The 27,668-nt window shown below is 43.6% G+C and overlaps 1 protein-coding gene and 19 non-coding genes across 22 annotated transcripts in view; all 20 read right to left on the bottom strand.

The window, feature by feature from the left end:
* Positions 1-375: 375 nt before the first annotated feature.
* The window catches only part of LOC124042857 (ER membrane protein complex subunit 5-like), a 46,572-nt gene continuing 19,279 nt past the window's right edge, over positions 376-27,668 (bottom strand). For 2 of the 3 annotated variants that reach the window (XM_046360990.1, XM_046360989.1), the window contains 3 exons: positions 3,608-3,660; positions 3,369-3,472; positions 719-1,634 (listed from right to left, as the gene is read on the bottom strand). In XM_046360990.1, the coding sequence (XP_046216946.1) occupies positions 1,478-1,634; positions 3,369-3,472; positions 3,608-3,660 (314 nt within the window). In that variant the 3' untranslated portion in view covers positions 719-1,477. The other variant, XM_046360991.1, reaches the window with a different exon arrangement.
* trnal-uag lies at positions 9,886-9,967 on the bottom strand. Its single transcript has one exon. It is a non-coding gene; the product is annotated as a tRNA-Leu (tRNA).
* Positions 10,695-10,776, bottom strand: trnal-aag. Its single transcript has one exon. It is a non-coding gene; the product is annotated as a tRNA-Leu (tRNA).
* On the bottom strand, positions 11,495-11,576 carry trnal-aag. The gene has a single exon. It is a non-coding gene; the product is annotated as a tRNA-Leu (tRNA).
* trnal-uag lies at positions 12,293-12,374 on the bottom strand. The gene has a single exon. It is a non-coding gene; the product is annotated as a tRNA-Leu (tRNA).
* On the bottom strand, positions 13,102-13,182 carry trnal-uag. Its single transcript has one exon. It is a non-coding gene; the product is annotated as a tRNA-Leu (tRNA).
* trnal-aag lies at positions 13,901-13,982 on the bottom strand. Its single transcript has one exon. It is a non-coding gene; the product is annotated as a tRNA-Leu (tRNA).
* trnal-aag lies at positions 14,700-14,781 on the bottom strand. Its single transcript has one exon. It is a non-coding gene; the product is annotated as a tRNA-Leu (tRNA).
* Positions 15,500-15,581, bottom strand: trnal-aag. The gene has a single exon. It is a non-coding gene; the product is annotated as a tRNA-Leu (tRNA).
* trnal-aag lies at positions 17,114-17,195 on the bottom strand. The gene has a single exon. It is a non-coding gene; the product is annotated as a tRNA-Leu (tRNA).
* On the bottom strand, positions 18,725-18,806 carry trnal-aag. The gene has a single exon. It is a non-coding gene; the product is annotated as a tRNA-Leu (tRNA).
* Positions 19,533-19,614, bottom strand: trnal-aag. The gene has a single exon. It is a non-coding gene; the product is annotated as a tRNA-Leu (tRNA).
* On the bottom strand, positions 20,342-20,423 carry trnal-aag. Its single transcript has one exon. It is a non-coding gene; the product is annotated as a tRNA-Leu (tRNA).
* On the bottom strand, positions 21,162-21,243 carry trnal-aag. The gene has a single exon. It is a non-coding gene; the product is annotated as a tRNA-Leu (tRNA).
* trnal-aag lies at positions 21,980-22,061 on the bottom strand. The gene has a single exon. It is a non-coding gene; the product is annotated as a tRNA-Leu (tRNA).
* trnal-uag lies at positions 22,789-22,870 on the bottom strand. The gene has a single exon. It is a non-coding gene; the product is annotated as a tRNA-Leu (tRNA).
* On the bottom strand, positions 23,607-23,688 carry trnal-aag. The gene has a single exon. It is a non-coding gene; the product is annotated as a tRNA-Leu (tRNA).
* trnal-aag lies at positions 24,414-24,495 on the bottom strand. The gene has a single exon. It is a non-coding gene; the product is annotated as a tRNA-Leu (tRNA).
* trnal-aag lies at positions 25,232-25,313 on the bottom strand. Its single transcript has one exon. It is a non-coding gene; the product is annotated as a tRNA-Leu (tRNA).
* On the bottom strand, positions 26,863-26,944 carry trnal-aag. The gene has a single exon. It is a non-coding gene; the product is annotated as a tRNA-Leu (tRNA).

The raw sequence follows: 27,668 nt of genomic DNA, 5'->3' as shown, positions 1-27,668 counted from the left end.
GTGGACCAATTCAGTTTGTCTGTGATGTGTATGCCTGTGATGTGTATGCCGAGGAACTTAAAACTTGCTACCCTCTCCACTACTGTTCCATCGATGTGGATAGGGGGGTGTTCCCTCTACTGTTTCCTGAAGTCCACAATCATCTCCTTAGTTTTGTTGACGTTGAATGTGAGGTTATTTTCCTGACACCACACTCCGAGGGCCCTCACCTCCTCCCTGTAGGCCGTCTCGTCGTTGTTGGTAGTAAAGCCTACCACTGTTGTGTCGTCCGCAAACTTGATGATTGAGTTGGAGGCGTGCGTGGCCACGCAGTCGTGGGTGAACAGCGAGTACAGGAGAGGGCTCAGAACGCACCCTTGTGGGGCCCCAGTGTTGAGGATCAGCGGGGAGGAGATGTTGTTGCCGTCGGTGTGGAAGAACTCAACTGGCTTGCACAGAGCCCTGACCTCAACTCCATTGAACACCTTTGGGATGAATTAGAACACTGACTGCGAGCCAGGCCCTAATCACCCAACATTTGTCCGACCTCAAAAATGCGCTTGTGGCTGAATGGAAGCAAGTCCCTGCAGCGATGTTCCAACATCTAGTGCAAAGCCTTCCCAGAAGAGTAGAGGCTGTCTTAGCAGCAAATTAATCCATATTAATACCCATGATTTTGGAATGAGATCGACGAGCAGGTGTCCATATATTTTTGGTCATGTAGCGTATATCTGCAAGACATTAAATGCATTCGGTTATCTTCGAACCAATAAATGCAGAAATGCATCTAACACACTGACAACATCATAGATTTTAAGTTAAAACATCGTTGAATCTTAAAAGGCCAAAAAAAAAAAAACACTGCCCAAACAAATGTACCATTAGTCTCTACTTTGTGTTCACAGTATCATTAGCATTGCTTTAACACCGACTTATTCTGCTTTCCATGCTGCATCCTTCAGGCTTGACCTTTGCGACTTCAATGACCGTGGTAACTTTATTGCATACAGAATAAGCACCAAAGCCTAATTTTAAACTCCAGGAGAACGTCATGAATTATCTCAACAGAAGTGTAGACTTTTGACGAGATAAAACAAAATCTCATATCTGGAGATAAAAAATAAATAAATAAAATAGTTCCAGACAGTATTGTGGCAAACAAAACATCATGCCCCTTGTCCAAAAAAGGGGAACACTTGCTTAGGAAGTCTTAAAGGATTTGACATACAGCTTACCCTAAGGGGAAGATGTGTCAAATCCGTTTACTTCTAAGCAATTACAATTATATACAAACAAATCTGCCCGAAAAACTGTAGGGTTGGTTGACTGTCAGGAGTTAAATATGGTAACCACTTTCATGGGATGAGATACACATTTGTACAGCATATTAATATATGTACTAAGGCAAATTAAAAGTAGAAGAAATGACTTTGTGGGTTCTAACCAAAAAGCTTATCTGTGCACAGAAATAAAGACATGTGGGTGGGGAAGGCAAGTCTCAGTGCAAATGCTTCAGCTTGCGTAGCCGCAGGGGGTTTCGCAGGGCCTCTGCGTTTGGGATGTTGGAGACCTCTAGGTTGGGAGAGCAGAAGAGCAACCTACCACGATGATTGAACATGTAGAAAGACGGGTGGTTCCTCAATGTGTCAAACGTCCTAAAAAATGAGAAGAGGGCAGTGAGTAGTTTGAACTATACTCATGATTATGTTTTCAGTGCGATAGGTCAATAACAATAGGGCTACTTATATAGGCAAGTCAATTATTATGCTGATTTGCAACACTATACATGCCAACTACAACAACAAGTGAAATCCCTGCAACACTTAATAAAGAGCTGCAGTCGGTTTCAGAATGGGGTGGCCAGAAGGCCAGCATCCTGGAGTCACCTCTTCACTGTTGATGTTGAGACTGGTGTTTTGCAGGTACTATTTAATGATGCTGCCAGTTGAGGACTTGTGATGTGTCTGTTTCTCAAACTAGACACTAATGTACTTGTCCTCTTGCTCAGTTGTGCACCGGGGCCTCCCACGCCTCTTTCTATTCTGGTAAGAGCCAGTTCACGGTGTTCTGTGAATGGAGTAGTACACAGCATCGTACGCGATCTTCATTTTCTTGGGAATTTCTCGCATTTCTCAGAACAAGAACAGACTGACGAGTTTCAGAAGAAAGGTCTTTGTTTCTGACCATTTCGAGCCTGTAATTGAACCCACAAATGCTGATGCTCCAGATACTCAACTAGTCTAAAGGCCAGTTTTATTGCTTCTTCAATCAGAACAACAGTTTCAGCTGTGCCAACATAATTACAAAATGGTTTTCTAATGATCAATTAGCCTTTTAAAATGATAAACTTGGATTAGCTAACACAACGTGCCATTAGACCACAGGAGTGATGGTTGCTGATAATGGGCCTCTTGTACGCCTATGTAGATATACCATAATTTTATTTTATTATTATTTATTTTTTAGTTGGCCGTTTCCAGCTATAATCGTCATTTACAACATTAACAATGTCTAAACTATATTTCTGATCGATTAGATGTTATTTTAATGTACAAAAATGTTTTGCCTTTCTTTCAAAAACAAGGACATTTCTAAGTGACCCCAAACATTTAAACTGTAGTGTATCTACAACAGAGGCTAAAGATGGCGAGAAGTCTGTCCATGATAAAGTGCTGCTCTGCCTTCTTAATAACACTATCAATAAGGTAGGTCCTACAGGACCTAGTTTTGTCGCACCTGCACTACTGTTCATTTGTGTGGTCAGTTGCCACATAAAGGGACATCGGAAAATTACAATTGGCACAGTACAGGACAGCTTGGCCCTTAAATGTACACGGAGAGCTAACATTAATAATATGCATGTCAATCTCATGGCTCAAAGTAGAGGAGAGATTGACTTCATCACTACTTGCATTTGTGAGAAGTATTGACATGTTGAATGCGTCGAGCTGTCTGTCTAAACTACTGGCACACAGCTCGGAAACCCATGCAAACCCCCACAAGACATGCCACCAGAGGTCTCTTCACAGTCCCCAAGTCTAGAACAGACTATGGGAGGCACACAGTACTACATAAAGCCATGACTACATTCAACATCAAGTAACTGATACAGCAGTAGAATCAGATAAAAAAAACAGATACAAATACACTACATGCAACAGTGGGGACTGTGAAGACACACACGCATACACACACACATGGATTTTGAGTTGTAGATAAGTGGTAGAGTAGTGGCGTGGCCTGAGGGCACACACTTAATGTGTTGTGGAATCTTTTGTGAAATGTTTTTAAAATTGTATAAATGTCTCAATTCTGAAGGAGCCCAGGAAGAGTACCTGCTGAGCTAATGGGGATCCATAATCAATATAATTACTGAAATTAAGGCTTACTTGTTTTTCAGCTCTGAGGATGCATCCATATCTTTAAACTCTCCAGAGATGTGGACAATACCATAAATGGTCAGAACAAAAGCTAACAAAGTCTGTAAAACAATCTGCAAAACAAAATTAAAACAATAGATATACATTTTTCTTTTGAAATATGTTTAGTCAAAACGGTACAATTAATAGAATGGATCTACATCAAAGAATGGAATAACTTACTTGCTATTTAGTATTAAATAACTTACATCTATTGGTAGGGTTTCATTTTCTTTTTCTGTCAGACGCATGTAGGATCGATCTGGTGGGGGAAAAGAACAACATTTATCACACTGGAATCAATGTGGCTACAGCTGAGACAAAATCAAGTGGGTAGCTAATCTCATTGCATCCATAGCAGATGTTGCATGCGGCAAGCTAACTTGCGTAACTGTTAGTACTTTGGCTTTTGGAGCATAGCTTCCAACTGGATCCTGGATTTCCTGACGGGACGACACCAGGTGGTGAGGGTAGGAAATGACTCCGTACACTGGTCCTCAACACAGAGCCACCCCCTCCTCCACGGATGTGCTTAGCCCCCTCCTGTACTCTCTGTTCACCCATGACTTTGTGGCCATACACGACTATAACTCAATCAAGTTTGTTATGTTTCAAATATTTTTATTAAACACACACAAGAATGGTGTATAGGTATACATGACAGGTATACAATTATTATCTAAACATAAAAGAGCATACAGGAACAACAAGACCCAGAGTTCTGGGTGCAGAACAAATAATACAAAACACGACATACAAAACAAGGACACATAGAAAGAGGGAAGATGTCCCCCCCTATCCCCCATCCCCTATTCCCCCCCCCCCCCAACTGCTCGGGTGGTAGGGCCAGCACACGCTGCCCAAAGGTAGATTAAAATTTTACCATTGAGAGTGCGTTAATAAGTACAAATTCACAGCGCCGACTCGTCCAAGTAGGAGAGGAAAGGCTGCCAGATTTTATCAAATGTTGATAATTTATTGTTCAGAATATATCTAATTCTTTCTAAGTGTACAGTGTTTGCCAATTCACTGAGCCATAATTTGGTAGAGGGCGCTTCCTTCCTTTTCCAAAACAACAAGATTAGTTTTATTGCCGAGATGAGACCATACGAGATTAGTTATTTTTGGGGGTTGGTTAATCTGTTTAGGGACTCAGATACTCCCAGGATTATCAGAAGCGGGTCTGGATCTATTGAAGTCTCCAAAACTTCAGAGAGGATCCTAAAAATTCCACACCAATAACCATGCAAGCTAGAGCATAGGGCAAAGCAGTGGAGTAGTGTACCCTGCGTAGCCTGACATTTATCACATGTAGGGGATGCGTCAGGAAATATCCTATGCAGTTTAGTTTTGGAATAGTGTAATCTGTGTAATACCTTGAATTGTATGAGACGATGTCTGGAATTAATGGAGCATGTGTGGATATACTCCAAGCTCTCTTCCCAGTCTGCCACTGAGATGTCAGTCCCTAGTTCTTCCTCCCATTTTGCCTTGATGGCATCAGTAGAAGGTGTGCTAACAGATTGAAAAGCATCATATAGACGCGATATCAGTTTATCTGAGGTGGGGCATATTTTTATGCATCCGTCAAACATGGAAGGTTTAGCATTCCCAAATGTTGGGAGGTGTTTTCTATCGTAGTCTCTAATTTGTAGTTATCTGAAAAAATTACTTCTGGGAAGATTATAAGTTTCCCTCAGCAGCTCAAAGGAAGCAAAGGTCCCTTCTATGTATAAATCCTCTATGGTGCTTATCCCCAACTCTCCCCATCGCTCAAAGGTGTTATCAAGGTTAGAAGGGGCAAAGGAGGGATTCCTGGCGACAGGGAGCATGAATGACATTGTTCTGAGCTCAAAGTGGACTTTAATTTGCTTCCAGATTCGGACGGTTGGAGCGAGTGGTCGCATCTGCACTTCGCTCCCGCGGGTAGTATAACTTTTTCATTATATTTCATTATAGCACAACGGTTTGATTTGTCTAATCCTAGCAATTTCTTCTCAGCTAGCTACATAGCCGTCTTTGTATCAAAGATAATTGCGAAATTATCGTATTTCGCCGTCCTAACGTAGTCTTCACTAGCCAGCTAGCTAACGTCCACTGATTAGCTGCACTGGAGAAACTATTACACTCAACTGAACGACTTGATTAGTGTAGTGTTAGCTAGCTACATAGCTGTCTTTGCTGTCTTCGTATCATCGTATCCAAGAATTGTGTTGTTTAGGTTTAGAGTGTGTAGTCTTAGAGTGATTATCTTAATTTACCGAGGTTAGCTAGCCAGCTATTTGTCGTCCTTAACGTAGGTGACTCTGCTAGCTAGCCAACAGCTAGCCGACGTCTACCGAATAGACTCACAACCCGGTCGCATTCACAGGTAGTATCACATTTTCACTTCATTTCATTACAGTACAACGGTTTGATTTGTTTGATCGTAGCTAGCTACATAGCTAGCTACATAGCCGTCTTTGTATCAAAGATAATTGTGTAGTCTAGAGCGATTTTCTAGGTTCGCTAGCCAGCTATTGTCGTTCTTTTAACGCAACGTAACGTAAACAACACTGCTAGCTAGCCAGCTAGCCCCCGAATAGCAACACTGCAGAAACTATTTCACTCAACGGAACGACTTGATTAGTGTAGTGTCAACAACGCACCCACTGCCAGCTGGCCTACTTCAGCAGTACTGTATCATTTTAATCATTTTAGTCAATAAGATTCTTGCTACGTAGCTTAACTTTCTGAACATTCGAGACGTGTAGTCCACTTGTCATTCCAATCTCCTTTGCATTAGCGTAGCCTCTTCTGTAGCCTGCCAACTATGTGTCTGTTTATCCCTGTTCTCTCCTCTCTGCACAGACCATACAAACGCTCCACACCGCGTGGCCGCGGCCACCCTACTCTGGTGGTCCCAGCGCGCACGACCCACGTGGAGTTCCAGGTCTCCGGTAGCCTCTGGAACTGCCAATCTGCGGCCAACAAGGCAGAGTTCATCTCAGCCTATGCCTCCCTCCAGTCCCTCGACTTCTTGGCACTGACGGAAACATGGATCACCACAGACAACACTGCTACTCCTACTGCTCTCTCTTCGTCCGCCCACATGTTCTCGCACATTTCCGAGAGTGTCTGGTCAGCGGGGTGGTGGCACCGGGATCCTCATCTCTCCCAAGTGGTCATTCTCTCTTTCTCCCCTTACCCATCTGTCTATCGCCTCCTTTGAATTCCATGCTGTCACAGTTACTAGCCCTTTCAAGCTTAACATCCTTATCATTTATCGCCCTCCAGGTTCCCTCGGAGAGTTCATCAATGAGCTTGATGCCTTGATAAGCTCCTTTCCTGAGGACGGCTCACCTCTCACAGTTCTGGGCGACTTTAACCTCCCCACGTCTACCTTTGACTCTTTCCTCTCTGCCTCCTTCTTTCCACTCCTCTCCTCTTTTGACCTCACCCTCTCACCTTCCCCCCTACTCACAAGGCAGGCAATACGCTCGACCTCATCTTTACTAGATGCTGTTCTTCCACTAACCTCATTGCAACTCCCCTCCAAGTCTCCGACCACTGCATTGTATCCTTTTCCCTCTCGCTCTCATCCAACACCTCCCACACTGCCCCTACTCGGATGGTATCGCGCCGTCCCAACCTTCGCTCTCTCTCCCCCGCTACTCTCTCCTCTTCCATCCTATCATCTCTTCCCTCCGCTCAAACCTTCTCCCACCTATCTCCTGATTCTGCCTCCTCAACCCTCCTCTCCTCCCTCTCTGCATCCCTTGACTCTCTATGTCCCCTATCCTCCAGGCCGGCTCGGTCCTCCCCTCCCGCTCCGTGGCTCGATGACTCATTGCGAGCTCACAGAACAGGGCTCCGGGCAGCCGAGCGGAAATGGAGGAAAACTCGCCTCCCTGCGGACCTGGCATCCTTTCACTCCCTCCTCTCTACATTTTCTTCCTCTGTCTCTGCTGCTAAAGCCACTTTCTACCACGCTAAATTCCAAGCATCTGCCTCTAACCCTAGGAAGCTCTTTGCCACCTTCTCCTCCCTCCTGAATCCTCCTCCCCCCTCCTCCCTCTCTGCAGATGACTTCGTCAACCATTTTGAAAAGAAGGTCGACGACATCCGATCCTCGTTTGCTAAGTCAAACGACACCGCTGGTTCTGCTCACACTGCCCTACCCTGTGCTCTGACCTCTTTCTCCCCTCTCTCTCCAGATGAAATCTCGCGTCTTGTGACGGCCGGCCGCCCAACAACCTGCCCGCTTGACCCTATCCCCTCCTCTCTTCTCCAGACCATTTCCGGAGACCTTCTCCCTTACCTCACCTCGCTCATCAACTCATCCCTGACCGCTGGCTACGTCCCTTCCGTCTTCAAGAGAGCGAGAGTTGCACCCCTTCTGAAAAAACCTACACTCGATCCCTCCGATGTCAACAATTACAGACCAGTATCCCTTCTTTCTTTTCTCTCCAAAACTCTTGAACGTGCCGTCCTTGGCCAGCTCTCCCGCTATCTCTCTCTGAATGACCTTCTTGATCCAAATCAGTCAGGTTTCAAGACTAGTCATTCAACTGAGACTGCTCTCCTCTGTATCACGGAGGCGCTCCGCACTGCTAAAGCTAACTCTCTCTCCTCTGCTCTCATCCTTCTAGATCTATCGGCTGCCTTCGATACTGTGAACCATCAGATCCTCCTCTCCACCCTCTCCGAGTTGGGCATCTCCGGCGCGGCCCACGCTTGGATTGCGTCCTACCTGACAGGTCGCTCCTACCAGGTGGCGTGGCGAGAATCTGTCTCCTCACCACGCGCTCTCACCACTGGTGTCCCCCAGGGCTCTGTTCTTGGCCCTCTCCTATTCTCGCTATACACCAAGTCACTTGGCTCTGTCATAACCTCACATGGTCTCTCTTATCATTGCTATGCAGACGACACACAATTAATCTTCTCCTTTCCCCTTCTGATGACCAGGTGGCGAATCGCATCTCTGCATGTCTGGCAGACATATCAGTGTGGATGACGGATCACCACCTCAAGCTGAACCTCGGCAAGACGGAGCTGCTCTTCCTCCCGGGAAGGACTGCCCGTTCCATGATCTCGCCATCACGGTTGACAACTCCATTGTGTCCTCCTCCCAGAGCGCCAAGAACCTTGGCGTGATCCTGGACAACACCCTGTCGTTCTCAACCAACATCAAGGCGGTGGCCCGTTCCTGTAGGTTCATGCTCTACAACATCCGCAGAGTACGACCCTGCCTCACACAGGAAGCGGCGCAGGTCCTAATCCAGGCACTTGTCATCTCCCGTCTGGATTACTGCAACTCGCTGTTGGCTGGGCTCCCTGCCTGTGACATTAAACCCCTTCAACTCATCCAGAACGCCGCAGCCCGTCTGGTGTTCAACCTTCCCAAGTTCTCTCACGTCACCCCGCTCCTCCGTTCTCTCCACTGGCCTCCAGTTGAAGCTCGCATCCGCTACAAGACCATGGTGCTTGCCTACAGAGCTGTGAGGGGAACGGCACCTCAGTACCTCCAGGCTCTGATCAGGCCCTACACCCAAACAAGGGCACTGCGTTCATCCACCTCTGGCCTGCTCGCCTCCCTACCACTGAGGAAGTACAGCTCCCGCTCAGCCCAGTCAAAACTGTTCGCTGCTCTGGCCCCCCAATGGTGGAACAAACTCCCTCACGACGCCAGGACAGCGGAGTCAATCACCACCTTCCGGAGACACCTGAAACCCCACCTCTTTAAGGAATACCTAGGATAGGATAAGTAATCCCTCTCACCCCCCCCCTTAAGTTTTAGATGCTATTCACACTTTCTCATCAGTTACCTAGAGCGTCTGCACTCCCTTGTATTTTAGTCTTCTTTTTCATTTTCTTCTTTAAAATCTTTATGTATCTCATGTTGCTCTTGTGTCCTTCATCTTTTTTTGATTCTCTTTTTAAAAATCTTAATTTATCTGATGTTGCTCTTTCTTCCATCGTATAAACTTAGAATTAGTTTCTGCTTTTATGTCTGAAGCAGATTGAATTAGAAAAACACGGCAGATAATTGCAATAGGAATTAGGGTAAAGGCTGGATTCCCTTTATTTGTCCGGTGTTCTTGGTGGCCTTGTTTGAAATTATATTACAGGTGTCTGTTGAGAAAAAGTTGCAGCGGTGGACTTTGAACCGAAAGACTGGGTCCTTAAATCCAGTTCTCTGGACAGCTCGGCCACAGTACCCACTGTTAAAATGGACTGCTTGGTCGTTGCACAGACCATCACAACTTTCCATTTTTCCAATCAAGGATTTGACGTGAACAACCACCGGTAGGAGGTGCAACTGCCACCGCAGGGGCACAGGATTTGGTGGCTGGTTGGTTAAGGCGATGGACTACACTATTGAGTTGGAACCCCATCCGTGACACACAACATTGCTTCTTTTCTCCCTTGCATGGGCGACATGAAAGTAAAACTCTTGAAATGAAGCAGAACATGTGATAGCTTGCGCAAACAAACTCAATAAAGATGGCAGTGGTGGGATTTGAACCCACGCCTCCTTAGAGACTGGAGCCTAAATCCAGCGCCTTAGACCGCTCGGCCACACTACCCAGCTCTGTCAAGATTTTCACACTTTCTCATCAGTTACCTAGAGCGTCTGCACTCCTTTGTATTTTAGTCTTCTTTTTCATTTTCTTCTTTAAAATCTTTATGTTTCTCATGTTGCTCTTGAGTCCTTCATCTTTTTTTGATTCTCTTTTTAAAAATCTTAATTTATCTGATGTTGCTCTTTCTTCCATCGTATAAACTTAGAATTAGTTTCTGCTTTTATGTCTGAAGCAGATTGAATTAGAAAAACACGGCAGATAATTGCAATAACAGACGTGGGAATTAGGGTAAAGGCTGGATTCCCTTTATTTGTCCGGTGTTCTTGGTGGCCTTGTTTGAAATTATATTACAGGTGTCTGTTGAGAAAAAGTTGCAGCGGTGGACTTTGAACCGAAAGACTGGGTCCTTAAATCCAGTTCTCTGGACAGCTCGGCCACAGTACCCACTGTTAAAATGGACTGCTTGGTCGTCGCACAGACCATCACAACTTTCCATTTTTCCAATCAAGGATTTGACGTGAACAACCACCGGTAGGAGGTGCAAATGACACCGCTGGGGCACAGGACTTGGTGGCTGGTTGGTTAAGGCGATGGACTACACTATTGAGTTGGAACCCCATCCGTGACACACAACATTGCTTCTTTACTCCCTTGCATGGGCGACATGAAAGTAAAAACCCTGAAATAAAGCAGAACATGTGATAGCTTGCGCAAACAAACTCAATAAAGATGACAGTGGTGGGATTTGAACCCACGCCTCCTTAGAGACTGGAGCCTTAATCCAGCGCCTTAGACCGCTCGGCCACACTACCTAGCTCTGTCAAAGTATTCACACTTTCTCGTCAGTTACCTAGAGCGTCTGCACTTCCTTGTATTTTAGTCTTCTTTTTCATTTTCTTTCTTAAAATCTTTATGTATCTCATGTTGCTCTGGCATCCTTCATCTTTTTTTGATTCTCTTTTTAAAAATCTTAATTCATCTGATGTTGCTCTTTCTTCCATCGTTTAAACTTAGAATTAGTTTCTGCTTTTATGTCTGAAGCAGATTGAATTAGAAAAACACGGCAGATAATTGCAATAGGAATTAGGGTAAAGGCTGGATTCCCTTTATTTGTCCGGTGTTCTTGGTGGCCTTGTTTGAAATTATATTACAGGTGTCTGTTGAGAAAAAGTTGCAGCGGTGGACTTTGAACCGAAAGACTGGGTCCTTAAATCCAGTTCTCTGGACAGCTCGGCCACAGTACCCACTGTTAAAATGGACTGCTTGGTCGTCGCACAGACCATCACAACTTTCCATTTTTCCAATCAAGGATTTGATGTGAACAACCACCGGTAGGAGGTGCAAATGACACCGCTGGGGCACAGGACTTGGTGGCTGGTTGGTTAAGGCGATGGACTACACTATTGAGTTGGAACCCCATCCGTGACACACAACATTGCTTCTTTACTCCCTTGCATGGGCGACATGAAAGTAAAAACCCTGAAATAAAGCAGAACATGTGATAGCTTGCGCAAACAAACTCAATAAAGATGACAGTGGTGGGATTTGAACCCACGCCTCCTTAGAGACTGGAGCCTTAATCCAGCGCCTTAGACCGCTCGGCCACACTACCTAGCTCTGTCAAAGTATTCACACTTTCTCGTCAGTTACCTAGAGCGTCTGCACTTCCTTGTATTTTAGTCTTCTTTTTCATTTTCTTCTTTAAAATCTTTATGTTTCTCATGTTGCTCTTGCGTCCTTCATCTTTTTTTGATTCTCTTTTTAAAAATCTTAATTTATCTGATGTTGCTCTTTCTTCCATCGTATAAACTTAGAATTAGTTTCTGCTTTTATGTCTGAAGCAGATTGAATTAGAAAAACACGGCAGATAATTGCAATAGGAATTAGGGTAAAGGCTGGATTCCCTTTATTTGTCCGGTGTTCTTGGTGGCCTTGTTTGAAATTATATTACAGGTGTCTGTTGAGAAAAAGTTGCAGCGGTGGACTTTGAACCGAAAGACTGGGTCCTTAAATCCAGTTCTCTGGACAGCTCGGCCACAGTACCCACTGTTAAAATGGACTGCTTGGTCGTCGCACAGACCATCACAACTTTCCATTTTTCCAATCAAGGATTTGACGTGAACAACCACCGGTAGGAGGTGCAAATGACACCGCTGGGGCACAGGACTTGGTGGCTGGTTGGTTAAGGCGATGGACTACACTATTGAGTTGGAACCCCATCCGTGACACACAACATTGCTTCTTTTCCCTTGCATGGGCGACATGAAAGTAAAAACCCTGAAATAAAGCAGAACATGTGATAGCTTGCGCAAACAAACTCAATAAAGATGGCAGTGGTGGGATTTGAACCCACGCCTCCTTAGAGACTGGAGCCTAAATCCAGCGCCTTAGACCGCTCGGCCACACTACCCAGCTCTGTCAAGATTTTCACACTTTCTCATCAGTTACCTAGAGCGTCTGCACTCCCTTGTATTTTAGTCTTCTTTTTCATTTTCTTCTTTAAAATCTTTATGTTTCTCATGTTGCTCTTGAGTCCTTCATCTTTTTTTGATTCTCTTTTTAAAAATCTTAATTTATCTGATGTTGCTCTTTCTTCCATCGTATAAACTTAGAATTAGTTTCTGCTTTTATGTCTGAAGCAGATTGAATTAGAAAAACACGGCAGATAATTGCAATAACAGACGTGGGAATTAGGGTAAAGGCTGGATTCCCTTTATTTGTCCGGTGTTCTTGGTGGCCTTGTTTGAAATTATATTACAGGTGTCTGTTGAGAAAAAGTTGCAGCGGTGGACTTTGAACCGAAAGACTGGGTCCTTAAATCCAGTTCTCTGGACAGCTCGGCCACAGTACCCACTGTTAAAATGGACTGCTTGGTCGTCGCACAGACCATCACAACTTTCCATTTTTCCAATCAAGGATTTGATGTGAACAACCACCGGTAGGATGTGCAACTGACACCGCGGGGGCACAGGACTTGGTGGCTGGTTGGTTAAGGCAATGGACTACACTATTGAGTTGGAACCCCATCCGTGACACACAACATTGCTTCTTTTCTCCCTTGCATGGGCGACATGAAAGTAAAAACCCTGAAATAAAGCAGAACATGTGATAGCTTGCGCAAACAAACTCAATAAAGATGACAGTGGTGGGATTTGAACCCACGCCTCCTTAGAGACTGGAGCCTAAATCCAGCGCCTTAGACCGCTCGCCACACTACCCAGCTCTGTCAAAGATTTTCACACTTTCTCATCAGTTACCTAGAGCGTCTGCACTTCCTTGTATTTTAGTCTTCTTTTTCATTTTCTTTTTAAAATCTTTATGTATCTCATGTTGCTCTGGCATCCTTCATCTTTTTTTGATTCTCTTTTTAAAAATCTTAATTCATCTGATGTTGCTCTTTCTTCCATCGTATAAACTTAGAATTAGTTTCTGCTTTTATGTCTGAAGCAGATTGAATTAGAAAAACACGGCAGATAATTGCAATAGGAATTAGGGTAAAGGCTGGATTCCCTTTATTTGTCCGGTGTTCTTGGTGGCCTTGTTTGAAATTATATTACAGGTGTCTGTTGAGAAAAAGTTGCAGCGGTGGACTTTGAACCGAAAGACTGGGTCCTTAAATCCAGTTCTCTGGACAGCTCGGCCACAGTACCCACTGTTAAAATGGACTGCTTGGTCGTCGCACAGACCATCACAACTTTCCATTTTTCCAATCAAGGATTTGACGTGAACAACCACCGGTAGGAGGTGCAAATGACACCGCTGGGGCACAGGACTTGGTGGCTGGTTGGTTAAGGCGATGGACTACACTATTGAGTTGGAACCCCATCCGTGACACACAACATTGCTTCTTTACTCCCTTGCATGGGCGACATGAAAGTAAAAACCCTGAAATAAAGCAGAACATGTGATAGCTTGCGCAAACAAACTCAATAAAGATGACAGTGGTGGGATTTGAACCCACGCCTCCTTAGAGACTGGAGCCTTAATCCAGCGCCTTAGACCGCTCGGCCACACTACCTAGCTCTGTCAAAGTATTCACACTTTCTCGTCAGTTACCTAGAGCGTCTGCACTTCCTTGTATTTTAGTCTTCTTTTTCATTTTCTTTCTTAAAATCTTTATGTATCTCATGTTGCTCTGGCATCCTTCATCTTTTTTTGATTCTCTTTTTAAAAATCTTAATTCATCTGATGTTGCTCTTTCTTCCATCGTTTAAACTTAGAATTAGTTTCTGCTTTTATGTCTGAAGCAGATTGAATTAGAAAAACACGGCAGATAATTGCAATAGGAATTAGGGTAAAGGCTGGATTCCCTTTATTTGTCCGGTGTTCTTGGTGGCCTTGTTTGAAATTATATTACAGGTGTCTGTTGAGAAAAAGTTGCAGCGGTGGACTTTGAACCGAAAGACTGGGTCCTTAAATCCAGTTCTCTGGACAGCTCGGCCACAGTACCCACTGTTAAAATGGACTGCTTGGTCGTCGCACAGACCATCACAACTTTCCATTTTTCCAATCAAGGATTTGACGTGAACAACCACCGGTAGGAGGTGCAAATGACACCGCTGGGGCACAGGACTTGGTGGCTGGTTGGTTAAGGCGATGGACTACACTATTGAGTTGGAACCCCATCCGTGACACACAACATTGCTTCTTTACTCCCTTGCATGGGCGACATGAAAGTAAAACCATGAAATAAAGCAGAACATGTGATAGCTTGCGCAAACAAACTCAATAAAGATGACAGTGGTGGGATTTGAACCCACGCCTCCTTAGAGACTGGAGCCTTAATCCAGCGCCTTAGACCGCTCGGCCACACTACCTAGCTCTGTCAAAGTATTCACACTTTCTCGTCAGTTACCTAGAGCGTCTGCACTTCCTTGTATTTTAGTCTTCTTTTTCATTTTCTTTCTTAAAATCTTTATGTATCTCATGTTGCTCTGGCATCCTTCATCTTTTTTTGATTCTCTTTTTAAAAATCTTAATTCATCTGATGTTGCTCTTTCTTCCATCGTTTAAACTTAGAATTAGTTTCTGCTTTTATGTCTGAAGCAGATTGAATTAGAAAAACACGGCAGATAATTGCAATAGGAATTAGGGTAAAGGCTGGATTCCCTTTATTTGTCCGGTGTCCTTGGTGGCCTTGTTTGAAATTCCATTACAGTTTTCTGTTGAGAAAAAGTTGCAGCGGTGGACTTTGAACCAAAAGACTGGGTCCTTAAATCCAGTTCTCTGGTCAGCTCGGCCACAGTACCCACTGTTAAAATGGACTGCTTGGTCGTCGCACAGACCATCACAACTTTACTTTTTTCCAATCAAGGATTTGACGTGAACAACCACCGGTAGGAGGTGCAACTGACACCGCGGGGGCACAGGACTTGGTGGCTGGTTGGTTAAGGCGATAGACTACACTATTGAGTTGGAACCCCATCCGTGACACACAACATTGCTTCTTTTCTCCCTTGCATGGGTGACATGAAAGTAAAAACCATGAAATAAAGCAGAACATGTGATAGCTTGCGCGAACAAGCTCAATAAAGATGGCAGTGGTGGGATTTGAACCCACGCCTCCTTAGAGACTGGAGCCTTAATCCAGCGCCTTAGACCGCTCGGCCACACTACCAAGCTCTGGCAAACTATTCACACTTTCTCGTCAGTTACCTAGAGCGTCTGCACTTCCTTGTATTTTAGTCTTCTTTTTCATTTTATTCTTTAAAATCTTTATCTATCTCACGTTGCTCTTGCGTCCTTCATCTTTTTTTGATTCTCTTTTTAAAAATCTTAATTTATCTGATGTTGCTCTTTCTTCCATCGTATAAACTTAGAATTAGTTTCTGCTTTTCTGTCTGAAGCAGATTGAATTATAAAAACATGGCAGATAATTGCAATAACAGACTCGGGATTTAGGGCAAAGGCTGGATTCCCTTTATTTGTCCGGTGCCCTTGGTGGCCTTGTTTGAAATTACATTACAGTTTTCTGTTGAGAAAAATTTGCAGCGTTGGACTTTGAACCCACACCTCCGAAAGACTGGGTCCTTAAATCCAGTTCCTTGGACAGCTCGGCCACAGTACCCACTGTTAAAATGGACTGCATGGTCGTCGCACAGACCATCACAACTTTCCTTTTTTCCAATCAAGGATTTAACGTGAACAACCACCGGTAGGAGGTGCAACTGCCACCGCGGGAGCACAGGACTTGGTGGCTGGTTGGTTAAGGCGATGGACTACACTATTGAGTTGGAACCCCATCCGTGACACACAACATTGCTTCTTTTCTCCCTTGCATGGGCGACATGAAAGTAAAAATCTTGAAATGAAGCAGAACATGTGATAGCTTGCGCAAACAAGCTCAATAAAGATGGCAGTGGTGGGATTTGAACCCACGCCTCCTTAGAGACTGGAGCCTTAAACAGCTCGCCCACACTACCAAGCTCTGGCAAACTATTCACACTTTCTCGTCAGTTACCTAGAGCGTCTGCACTTCCTTGTATTTTAGTCTTCTTTTTCATTTTATTCTTTAAAATCTTTATGTATCTCATGTTGCTCTTGCGTCCTTCATCTTTTTTTGATTCTCTTTTTAAAAATCTGAATTTATCTGATGTTGCTCTTTCTTCCATCGTATAAACTTAGAATTAGTTTCTGCTTTTATGTCTGAAGCAGATTGAATTCGAAAAACACGGCAGATAATTGCAATAAGAGACGTGGGATTTAGGGTAAAGGCTGGATTCCCTTTATTTGTCCGGTGTCCTTGGTGGCCTTGTTTGAAATTCCATTACAGTTTTCTGTTGAGAAAAAGTTGCAGCGGTGGACTTTGAACCAAAAGACTGGGTCCTTAAATCCAGTTCTCTGGTCAGCTCGGCCACAGTACCCACTGTTAAAATGGACTGCTTGGTCGTCGCACAGACCATCACAACTTTACTTTTTTCCAATCAAGGATTTGACGTGAACAACCACCGGTAGGAGGTGCAACTGACACCGCGGGGGCACAGGACTTGGTGGCTGGTTGGTTAAGGCGATAGACTACACTATTGAGTTGGAACCCCATCCGTGACACACAACATTGCTTCTTTTCTCCCTTGCATGGGTGACATGAAAGTAAAAACCATGAAATAAAGCAGAACATGTGATAGCTTGCGCAAACAAGCTCAATAAAGATGGCAGTGGTGGGATTTGAACCCACGCCTCCTTAGAGACTGGAGCCTTAATCCAGCGCCTTAGACCGCTCGGCCACACTACCAAGCTCTGGCAAACTATTCACACTTTCTCGTCAGTTACCTAGAGCGTCTGCACTTCCTTGTATTTTAGTCTTCTTTTTCATTTTATTCTTTAAAATCTTTATCTATCTCACGTTGCTCTTGCGTCCTTCATCTTTTTTTGATTCTCTTTTTAAAAATCTTAATTTATCTGATGTTGCTCTTTCTTCCATCGTATAAACTTAGAATTAGTTTCTGCTTTTCTGTCTGAAGCAGATTGAATTATAAAAACATGGCAGATAATTGCAATAACAGACTCGGGATTTAGGGCAAAGGCTGGATTCCCTTTATTTGTCCGGTGCCCTTGGTGGCCTTGTTTGAAATTACATTACAGTTTTCTGTTGAGAAAAATTTGCAGCGGTGGACTTTGAACCGAAAGACTGGGTTCTTAAATCCAGTTCTCTGGTCAGCTCGGCCACAGTACCCACTGTTAAAATGGACTGCTTGGTCGTCGCACAGACCATCAAAACTTTCCTTTTTTCCAATCAAGGATTTAACGTGAACAACCACCGGTAGGAGGTGCAACTGCCACCGCGGGAGCACAGGACTTGGTGGCTGGTTGGTTAAGGCGATGGACTACACTATTGAGTTGGAACCCCATCCGTGACACACAACATTGCTTCTTTTCTCCCTTGCATGGGCGACATGAAAGTAAAAATCTTGAAATGAAGCAGAACATGTGATAGCTTGCGCAAACAAGCTCAATAAAGATGGCAGTGGTGGGATTTGAACCCACGCCTCCTTAGAGACTGGAGCCTTAAACAGCTCGCCCACACTACCAAGCTCTGGCAAACTATTCACACTTTCTCGTCAGTTACCTAGAGCGTCTGCACTTCCTTGTATTTTAGTCTTCTTTTTCATTTTATTCTTTAAAATCTTTATGTATCTCATGTTGCTCTTGCGTCCTTCATCTTTTTTTGATTCTCTTTTTAAAAATCTGAATTTATCTGATGTTGCTCTTTCTTCCATCGTATAAACTTAGAATTAGTTTCTGCTTTTATGTCTGAAGCAGATTGAATTCGAAAAACACGGCAGATAATTGCAATAAGAGACGTGGGATTTAGGGTAAAGGCTGGATTCCCTTTATTTGTCCGGTGTCCTTGGTGGCCTTGTTTGAAATTACATTACAGTTTTCTGTTGAGAAAAAGTTGCAGCGGTGGACTTTGAACCCACACCTGAAGACTGGGTCCTTAAATCCAGTTCTCTGGTCAGCTCGGCCACAGTACCCACTGTTAAAATGGACTGCTTGGTCGTCGCACAGACCATCACAACTTTCCTTTTTTCCAATCAAGGATTTGATGTGAACAACCACCGGTAGGAGGTGCAACTGCCACCGCGGGAGCACAGGACTTGGTGGCTGGTTGGTTAAGGCGATTGACTACACTATTGAGTTGGAACCCCATCCGTGACACACAACATTGCTTCTTTTCTCCCTTGCATGGGCGACATGAAAGTAAAAATCTTGAAATGAAGCAGAACATGTGATAGCTTGCGCAAACAAGCTCAATAAAGATGGCAGTGGTGGGATTTGAACCCACGCCTCCTTAGAGACTGGAGCCTTAATCCAGCGCCTTAGACCGCTCGGCCACACTACCCAGCTGTGGCAAATTATTTGCACTTTCTCGTCAGTTACCTAGAGCTTCTGCACTTCCTTGTATTTTAGTCTTCTTTTTCATTTTCTTCTTTAAAATCTTTATCTATCTCACGTTGCTCTTGCGTCCTTCATCTTTTTTGATTCTCTTTTTAAAAATCTTAATTTATCTGATGTTGCTCTTTCTTCCATCATATAAACTTAGAATTAGTTTCTGATTTTCTGTCTGAAGCAGATTGAATTAGAAAAACATGGCAGATAATTGCAATAGCAGACTCGGGATTTAGGGTAAAGGCTGGATTCCCTTTATTTGTCCGGTGTTCTTGGTGGCCTTGTTTGAAATTACATTACAGTTTTCTGTTGAGAAAAAGTTGCAGCGGTGGACTTTGAACCGAAAGACTGGGTTCTTAAATCCAGTTCTCTGGACAGCTCGGCCACAGTACCCACTGTTAAAATGGACTGCTTAGTCGTCGCACAGACCATCACAACTTTCCTTTTTTCCAATAAAGGATTTGACGTAAACAACCACTGGTAGGAGGTGCAACTGCCACCGCGGGGGCACAGGACTTGGTGGCTGGTTGGTTAAGGCGATGGACTACACTATTGAGTTGGAACCCCATCCGTGACACACAACATTGCTTCTTTTCTCCCTTACATGGGCGATATGAAAGTAAAAACCCTGAAATAAAGCAGAACATGTGATAGCTTGCGCAAACAAACTCAGTAAAGATGGCAGTGGTGGGATTTGAACCCACACCTCCTTAGAGACTGTAGCCTTAATCCAACGCCTTAGACCGCTCGGCCACACTACCCAGCTGTGTCAAACTATTCACACTTTCTCGTCAGTTACCTAGAGCGTCTGCACTTCCTTGTATTTTAGTCTTCTTTTTCATTTTCTTCTTTAAAATCTTTATGTTTCTCATGTTGCTCTTGCGTCCGTCATCTTTTTTTGATTCTCTTTTTAAAAATCTTAATATATCTGATGTTGCTCTTTCTTCCATCGTATAAACTTAGAATTAGTTTCTGCTTTTATGTCTGAAGCAGATTGAATTAGAAAAACACGGCAGATAATTGCAATAACAGATTTGAGAATTAGGGTAAAGGCTGGATTCCATTTATTTGTCCAGTGTCCTTGGTGGCCTTGTTTGAAATTACATTACAGTTTTCTGTTGAGAAAAAGTTGCAGCAGTGGACTTTGAACCGAAAGACTGGGTCCTTAAATCCAGTTTTCTGGACAGCTCGGCCACAGTACCTACTGTTAAAATGCACTGCTTGGTCGTCGCACAGACCATCACAACTTTCCTTTTTTCCAATCAAGGATTTGACGTGAACAACCACCGGTAGGATGTGCAAATGACACCGCTGGGGCACAGGACTTGGTGGCTGGTTGGTTAAGGCGATGGACTACACTTTTGAGTTGGAACCCCATCCGTGACACACAACATTGCTTCTTTTCTCCCTTGCATGGGCAACATGAAAGTAAAAACCCTGAAATAAAGCAGAACATGTGATAGCTTGCGTAAACAAGCTCAATAAAGATGGCAGTGGTGGGATTTGAACCCACGCCTCCTAAGAGACAGGAGCCTTAATCCAGTGCCTTAGACCGATCGGCCACACTACCCAGCTCCGGCAAACTATTCACACTTTCTCGTCAGTTACCTAGAGCGTCTACACTTCCTTGTATTTTAGTCTTCTTTTTCATTTTCTTCTTTAAAATCTTTATGTATCTCACGTTGCTCTTGCGTCCTTCATCTTTTTTTGATTCTCTTTTTAAAGATCTGTAAATTTATCTGATGTTGCTCTTTCTTCCATCGTATAAACTTAGAATTAGTTTCTGCTTTTCTGTCTGAAGCAGATTGAATTAGAAAAACATGGCAGATAATTGCAATAACAGACTTGGGATTTAGGGTAAAGGCTGGATTCCCTTTATTTGTCCGGTGTCCTTGGCGGCCTTGTTTGAAATTACATTAAAGTTTTCTGTTGAGAAAAACTTGCAGCGTTGGACTTTGAACCAACACCTCCGAAAGACTGGGTCCTTAAATCCAGTTCTCTGGACAGCTCAGCCACAGTACCCACTGTTAAAATGGACTGCTTGGTCGTCGCACAGACCATCACAACATTCCTTTTTTCCAATCAAGGATTTGACGTGAACAACCACCGGTAGGAGGTGCAACTGCCACCGCGGGAACACAGGACTTGGTGGCTGGTTGTTTAAGGCGATGGACTACACTATTGAGTTGGAACCCCATCCGTGACACACAACATTGCTTATTTTCTCCCTTGCATGGGCGACATGAAAGTAAAAACCCTGAAATATAGAAGAACGTGTGATAACTTGCGCAAACAAGCTCAATAAAGATGGCAGTGGTGGGATTTGAACCCACGCCTCCTTAGAGAATGGAGCCTTAATCCAGCGCCTTAGACCGCTCAGCCACACTACCCAGCTCTGGCAAATTATTGGCACTTTCTCGTCAGTTACCTAGAGCGTCTGCACTTCCTTGTATTTTAGTCTTCTTTTTCATTTTCTTTTTTAAAATCTTTATCTATCTCACGTTGCTCTTGCGTCCTTCATCTTTTTTTTATTCTCTTTTTAAAAATCTTAATTTATCTGATGTTGCTCTTTCTTCCATCGTATAAATTTAGAATTAGTTTCTGCTTTTATGTCTGAAGCAGATTGAATTAGAAAAACACGGCAGATAATTGCAATAACAGACGTGGGAATTAGGGTAAAGGCTGGATTCCCTTTATTTGTCCGGTGTCCTTGGTGGCCTTGTTTGAAATTACATTACAGTTTTCTGTTGAGAAAAAGTTGCAGCGGTGGACTTTGAACCAACACCTCCGGAAGACTGGGTCCTTAAATCCAGTTCTCTGGACAGCTCGGCCACAGTACCCACTGTTAAAATGGACTGCTTGGTCGTCGCACAGACCATCACAACTTTCCTTTTTTCCATTCAAGGATTTGATGTGAACAACCACCGGTAGGAGGTGCAAATGACACCGCGGGGGCACAGGACTTGGTGGCTGGTTGGTTAAGGCGATGGACTACACTATTGAGTTGGAACCCCATCCGTGACACACAACATTGCTTATTTTCTCCCTTGCATTGCCCTACATGAAAGTAAAACGCTGAAATAAAGCAGAATATGTGATAGCTTGCGCAAACAAACTCAATAAAGATGGCAGTGGTGGGATTTGAACCCACGCCTCCTTAGAGACTGGAGCCTTAATCCAGCGCCATAGACCGCTCGGCCACACTACCCAGTTCTGTCAAACTATTCACACTTTCTCGTCAGTTACCTAGAGCGTCTGCACTCCCTTGTATTTTAGTCTTCTTTTTCATTTTCTTCTTTTAAATCTTTATGTTTCTCATGTTGCTCTTGTGTCCTTCATCTTTTTTTGATTCTCTTTTTAAAAATCTTAATTTATCTGATGTTGCTCTTTCTTCCATCGTATAAACTTAGAATTAGTTTCTGCTTTTATGTCTGAAGCAGATTGAATTAGAAAAACACGGCAGATAATTGCAATAACAGACGTGGGAATTAGGGTAAAGTCTGGATTCCCTTTATTTGTCCGGTGTTCTTGGTGGCCTTGTTTGAAATTATATTACAGGTGTCTGTTGAGAAAAAGTTGCAGCGGTGGACTTTGAACCGAAAGACTGGGTCCTTAAATCCAGTTCTCTGGACAGCTCGGCCACAGTACCCACTGTTAAAATGGACTGCTTGGTCGTCGCACAGACCATCACAACTTTCCTTTTTTCCAATCAAGGATTTGATGTGAACAACCACCGGCAGGATGTGCAACTGCCACCGCAGGGGCACAGGACTTGGTGGCTGGTTGGTTAAAGCGATGGACTACACTATTGAGTTGGAACCCGATCTGTGACACACACCATTGCTTCTTTTCTCCCTTGCATGTGCGACATGAAATTAAAAACCCTGAAATAAAGCAGAACATGTGATAGCTTGCGCTAACAAACTCAATAAAGATGGCAGTGGTGGGATTTGAACCCACGCCTCCTTAGAGACTGGAGCCTAAATCCAGCGCCTTAGACCGCTCGGCCACACTACCCAGCTCTGGCAAGATTTTCACACTTTCTCATCAGTTACCTAGAGCGTCTGCACTCCCTTGTGTTTTAGTCTTCTTTTTCATTTTCTTCTTTAAAATCTTTATGTATCTCATGTTGCTCTTGCGTCCTTCATCTTTTTTTGATTCTCTTTTTAAAAATCTTAATTTATCTGATGTTGCTCTTTCTTCCATCGTATAAACTTAGAATTAGTTTCTGATTTTATGTCTGAAGCAGATTGAATTAGAAAAACATGGCAGATAATTGCAATAACAGACGTGGGAATTAGGGTAAAGGCTGGATTCCCTTTATTTGTCCGGTGTCCTTGGTGGCCTTGTTTGAAATTACATTACAGTTTTCTGTTGAGAAAAAGTTGCAGCGGTGGACTTTGAACCGACACCTCCGAAAGACTGGGTCCTTAAATCCAGTTCTCTGGACAGCTCGGCCACAGTACCCACTGTTAAAATGGACTGCTTGGTCGTCGCACAGACCATCACAACTTTCCATTTTTCCAATCAAGGATTTGATGTGAACAACCACCGGTAGGATGTGCAACTGCCACCGCAGGGGCACAGGACTTGGTGGCTGGTTGGTTAAGGCAATGGACTACACTATTGAGTTGGAACCCCATCCGTGACACACAACATTGCTTCTTTTCTCCCTTGCATGGGCGACATAAAAGTAAAAACCCTGAAATAAAGCAGAACATGTGATAGCTTGCGCAAACAAACTCAATAAAGATGGCAGTGGTGGGATTTGAACCCACGCCTCCTTAGAGACTGGAGCCTTAATCCAGCGCCTTAGACCGCTCGGCCACACTACCCAGCTCTGGCAAACTATTCACACTTTCTCGTCAGTTACCTAGAGCGTCTGCACTTCCTTGTATTTTAGTCTTCTTTTTCATTTTCTTCTTTAAAATCTTTATGTTTCTCATGTTGCTCTTGCGTCCTTCATCTTTTTTGATTCTCTTTTTAAAAATCTTAATTTATCTGATGTTGCTCTTTCTTCCATCGTATAAACTTAGAATTAGTTTCTGCTTTTATGTCTGAAGCAGATTGAATTAGAAAAACATGGCAGATAATTGCAATAACAGATTTGAGAATTAGGGTAAAGGCTGGATTCCCTTTATTTGTCCGTGTCCTTGGTGGCCTTGTTTGAAATTACATTACAGTTTTCTGTTGAGAAAAAGTTGCAGCGGTGGACTTTGAACCGAAAGACTGGGTCCTTAAATCCAGTTCTCTGGACAGCTCGGCCACAGTACCCACTGTTAAAATGGACTGCTTGGTCGTCGCACAGACCATCACAACTTTCCTTTTTTCCAATCAAGGATTTGACGTGAACAACCACCGGTAGGATGTGCAAATGACACCGCGGGGGCACAGGACTTGGTGGCTGGTTGGTTAAGGCGATGGACTACACTTTTGAGTTGGAACCCCATCCGTGACACACAACATTGCTTCTTTTCTCCCTTGCATGGGCAACATGAAAGTAAAAACCCTGAAATAAAGCAGAACATGTGATAGCTTGCGTAAACAAGCTCAATAAAGATGGCAGTGGTGGGATTTGAACCCACGCCTCCTAAGAGACAGGAGCCTTAATCCAGTGCCTTAGACCGATCGGCCACACTACCCAGCTCCGGCAAACTATTCACACTTTCTCGTCAGTTACCTAGAGCGTCTGCACTTCCTTGTATTTTAGTCTTCTTTTTCATTTTCTTCTTTAAAATCTTTATGTATCTCACGTTGCTCTTGCGTCCTTCATCTTTTTTTGATTCTCTTTTTAAAGATCTGTAAATTTATCTGATGTTGCTCTTTCTTCCATCGTATAAACTTAGAATTAGTTTCTGCTTTTCTGTCTGAAGCAGATTGAATTAGAAAAACATGGCAGATAATTGCAATAACAGACTTGGGATTTAGGGTAAAGGCTGGATTCCCTTTATTTGTCCGGTGTCCTTGGCGGCCTTGTTTGAAATTACATTAAAGTTTTCTGTTGAGAAAAACTTGCAGCGTTGGACTTTGAACCAACACCTCCAAAGACTGGGTCCTTAAATCCAGTTCTCTGGACAGCTCAGCCACAGTACCCACTGTTAAAATGGACTGCTTGGTCGTCGCACAGACCATCACAACATTCCTTTTTTCCAATCAAGGATTTGACGTGAACAACCACCGGTAGGAGGTGCAACTGCCACCGCGGGAACACAGGACTTGGTGGCTGGTTGTTTAAGGCGATGGACTACACTATTGAGTTGGAACCCCATCCGTGACACACAACATTGCTTATTTTCTCCTTGCATGGGCGACATGAAAGTAAAAAACCCTGAAATATAGAAGAACGTGTGATAACTTGCGAAACAAGCTCAATAAAGATGGCAGTGGTGGGATTTGAACCCACGCCTCCTTAGAGAATGGAGCCTTAATCCAGCGCCTTAGACCGCTCAGCCACACTACCCAGCTCTGGCAAATTATTGGCACTTTCTCGTCAGTTACCTAGAGCGTCTGCACTTCCTTGTATTTTAGTCTTCTTTTTCATTTTCTTTTTTAAAATCTTTATCTATCTCACGTTGCTCTTGCGTCCTTCATCTTTTTTTTATTCTCTTTTTAAAAATCTTAATTTATCTGATGTTGCTCTTTCTTCCATCGTTATAAAATTTAGAATTAGTTTCTGCTTATGTCTGAAGCAGATTGAATTAGAAAAAAACGGCAGATAATTGCAATAACAGATTTGAGAATTAGGGTAAAGGCTGGATTCCATTTATTTGTCCAGTGTCCTTGGTGGCCTTGTTTGAAATTACATTACAGTTTTCTGTTGAGAAAAAGTTGCAGCAGTGGACTTTGAACCAACCTCCCGAAAGACTGGGTCCTTAAATCCAGTTCTCTCTGACAGCTCGGCCACAGTACCTACTGTTAAAATGCACTGCTTGGTCGTCGCACAGACCATCACAACTTTCCTTTTTTTCCAATCAAGGATTTGATGTGAACAACCACCGGTAGGAGGTGCAAATGACACCGCTAGGGGCACAGGACTTGGTGGCTGGTTGGTTAAGGCGATGGACTACACTTTTGAGTTGGAACCCATCCGTGACACACAAACATTGCTTCTTTTCTCCCTTGCATGGGCAACATGAAAGTAAAAACCCTGAAATAAAGCAGAATATGTGATAGCTTGCGCAAACAAACTCAATAAAGATGGCAGTGGTGGATTTGAACCCACGCCTCCTAGAGACCGGAGCCTTAATCCAGCGCCTTAGACCGATCGGCCACACTACCCAGCTCTGTCAAACTATTCACACTTTCTCGTCAGTTACCTAGAGCGTCTGCACTTCCTTGTATTTTAGTCTTCTTTTTCATTTTCTTCTTTAAAATCTTTATGTATCTCACGTTGCTCTTGCGTCCTTCATCTTTTTTGATTCTCTTTTTAAAATCTGTAATTTATCTGATGTTGCTCTTTCTTCCATCGTATAAACTTAGAATTAGTTTCTGCTTTCTGTCTGAAGCAGATTGAATTAGAAAAACATGGCAGATAATTGCAATAACAGACTTGGGATTTAGGTAAAGGCTGGATTCCCTTTATTTGTCCGGTGTCCTTGGCGGCCTTGTTTGAAATTACATTAAAGTTTTCTGTTGAGAAAACTTGCAGCGTTGGACTTTGAACCAACACCTCCGAAAGACTGGGTCCTTAAATCCAGTTCTCTGGACAGCTCAGCCACAGTACCCACTGTTAAAATGGACTGCTTGGTCGTCGCACAGACCATCACAACATTCCTTTTTTCCAATCAAGGATTTGACGTGAACAACCACCGGTAGGAGGTGCAACTGCCACCGCGGGAACACAGGACTTGGTGGCTGGTTGTTTAAGGCGATGGACTACACTATTGAGTTGGAACCCCATCCGTGACACACAACATTGCTTATTTTCTCCCTTGCATGGGCGACATGAAAGTAAAAACCCTGAAATAAAGAAGAACATGTGATAACTTTGCAAACAAGCTCAATAAAGATGGCAGTGGTGGGATTTGAACCCACGCCTCCTTAGAGACTGGAGCCTTAATCCAGCGCCTTAGAACGCTCGGCCACACTACCCAGCTCTGGCAAATTATGTGCACTTTCTCCTCAGTTACCTAGAGCGTCTGCACTTCCTTGTATTTTAGTCTTCTTTTTCATTTTCTTTTTTAAAATCTTTATCTATCTCACGTTGCTCTTGCGTCCTTCATCTTTTTTTTATTCTCTTTTTAAAAATCTTAATTTATCTGATGTTGCTCTTTCTTCCATCGTATAAATTTAGAATTAGTTTCTGCTTTTATGTCTGAAGCAGATTGAATTAGAAAAACACGGCAGATAATTGCAATAACAGACGTGGGAATTAGGTAAAGGCTGGATTCCTTTATTTGTCCGGTGTCCTTGGTGGCCTTGTTTGAAATTACATTACAGTTGTCTGTTGAGAAAAAGTTGCAGCGGTGGACTTTGAACCAACAAAGACTGGGTCCTTAAAATCCAGTTCTCTGGACAGCTCGGCCACAGTACCCACTGTTAAAATGGACTGCTTGGTCGTCGCACAGACCATCACAACTTTCCTTTTTCCAATCAAGGATTTGATGTGAACAACCACCGGCAGGATGTGCAAATGACACGCAGGGGCACAGGACTTGGTGGCTGGTTGGTTAAAGCGATGGACTACACTATTGAGTTGGAACCCGATCTGTGACACACACCATTGCTTCTTTTTTCTCCCTTGCATGTGCGACATGAAATTAAAAACCCTGAAATAAAGCAGAACATGTGATAGCTCATGCTAACAAACTCAATA

Source organism: Oncorhynchus gorbuscha, linkage group LG09 (assembly GCF_021184085.1).
Source record: "Oncorhynchus gorbuscha isolate QuinsamMale2020 ecotype Even-year linkage group LG09, OgorEven_v1.0, whole genome shotgun sequence".
Taxonomy (NCBI): domain Eukaryota; kingdom Metazoa; phylum Chordata; class Actinopteri; order Salmoniformes; family Salmonidae; genus Oncorhynchus; species Oncorhynchus gorbuscha.
Note: the sequence above shows the minus strand (reverse complement) of the source record. Positions and strands in the feature narration are given on the sequence as shown.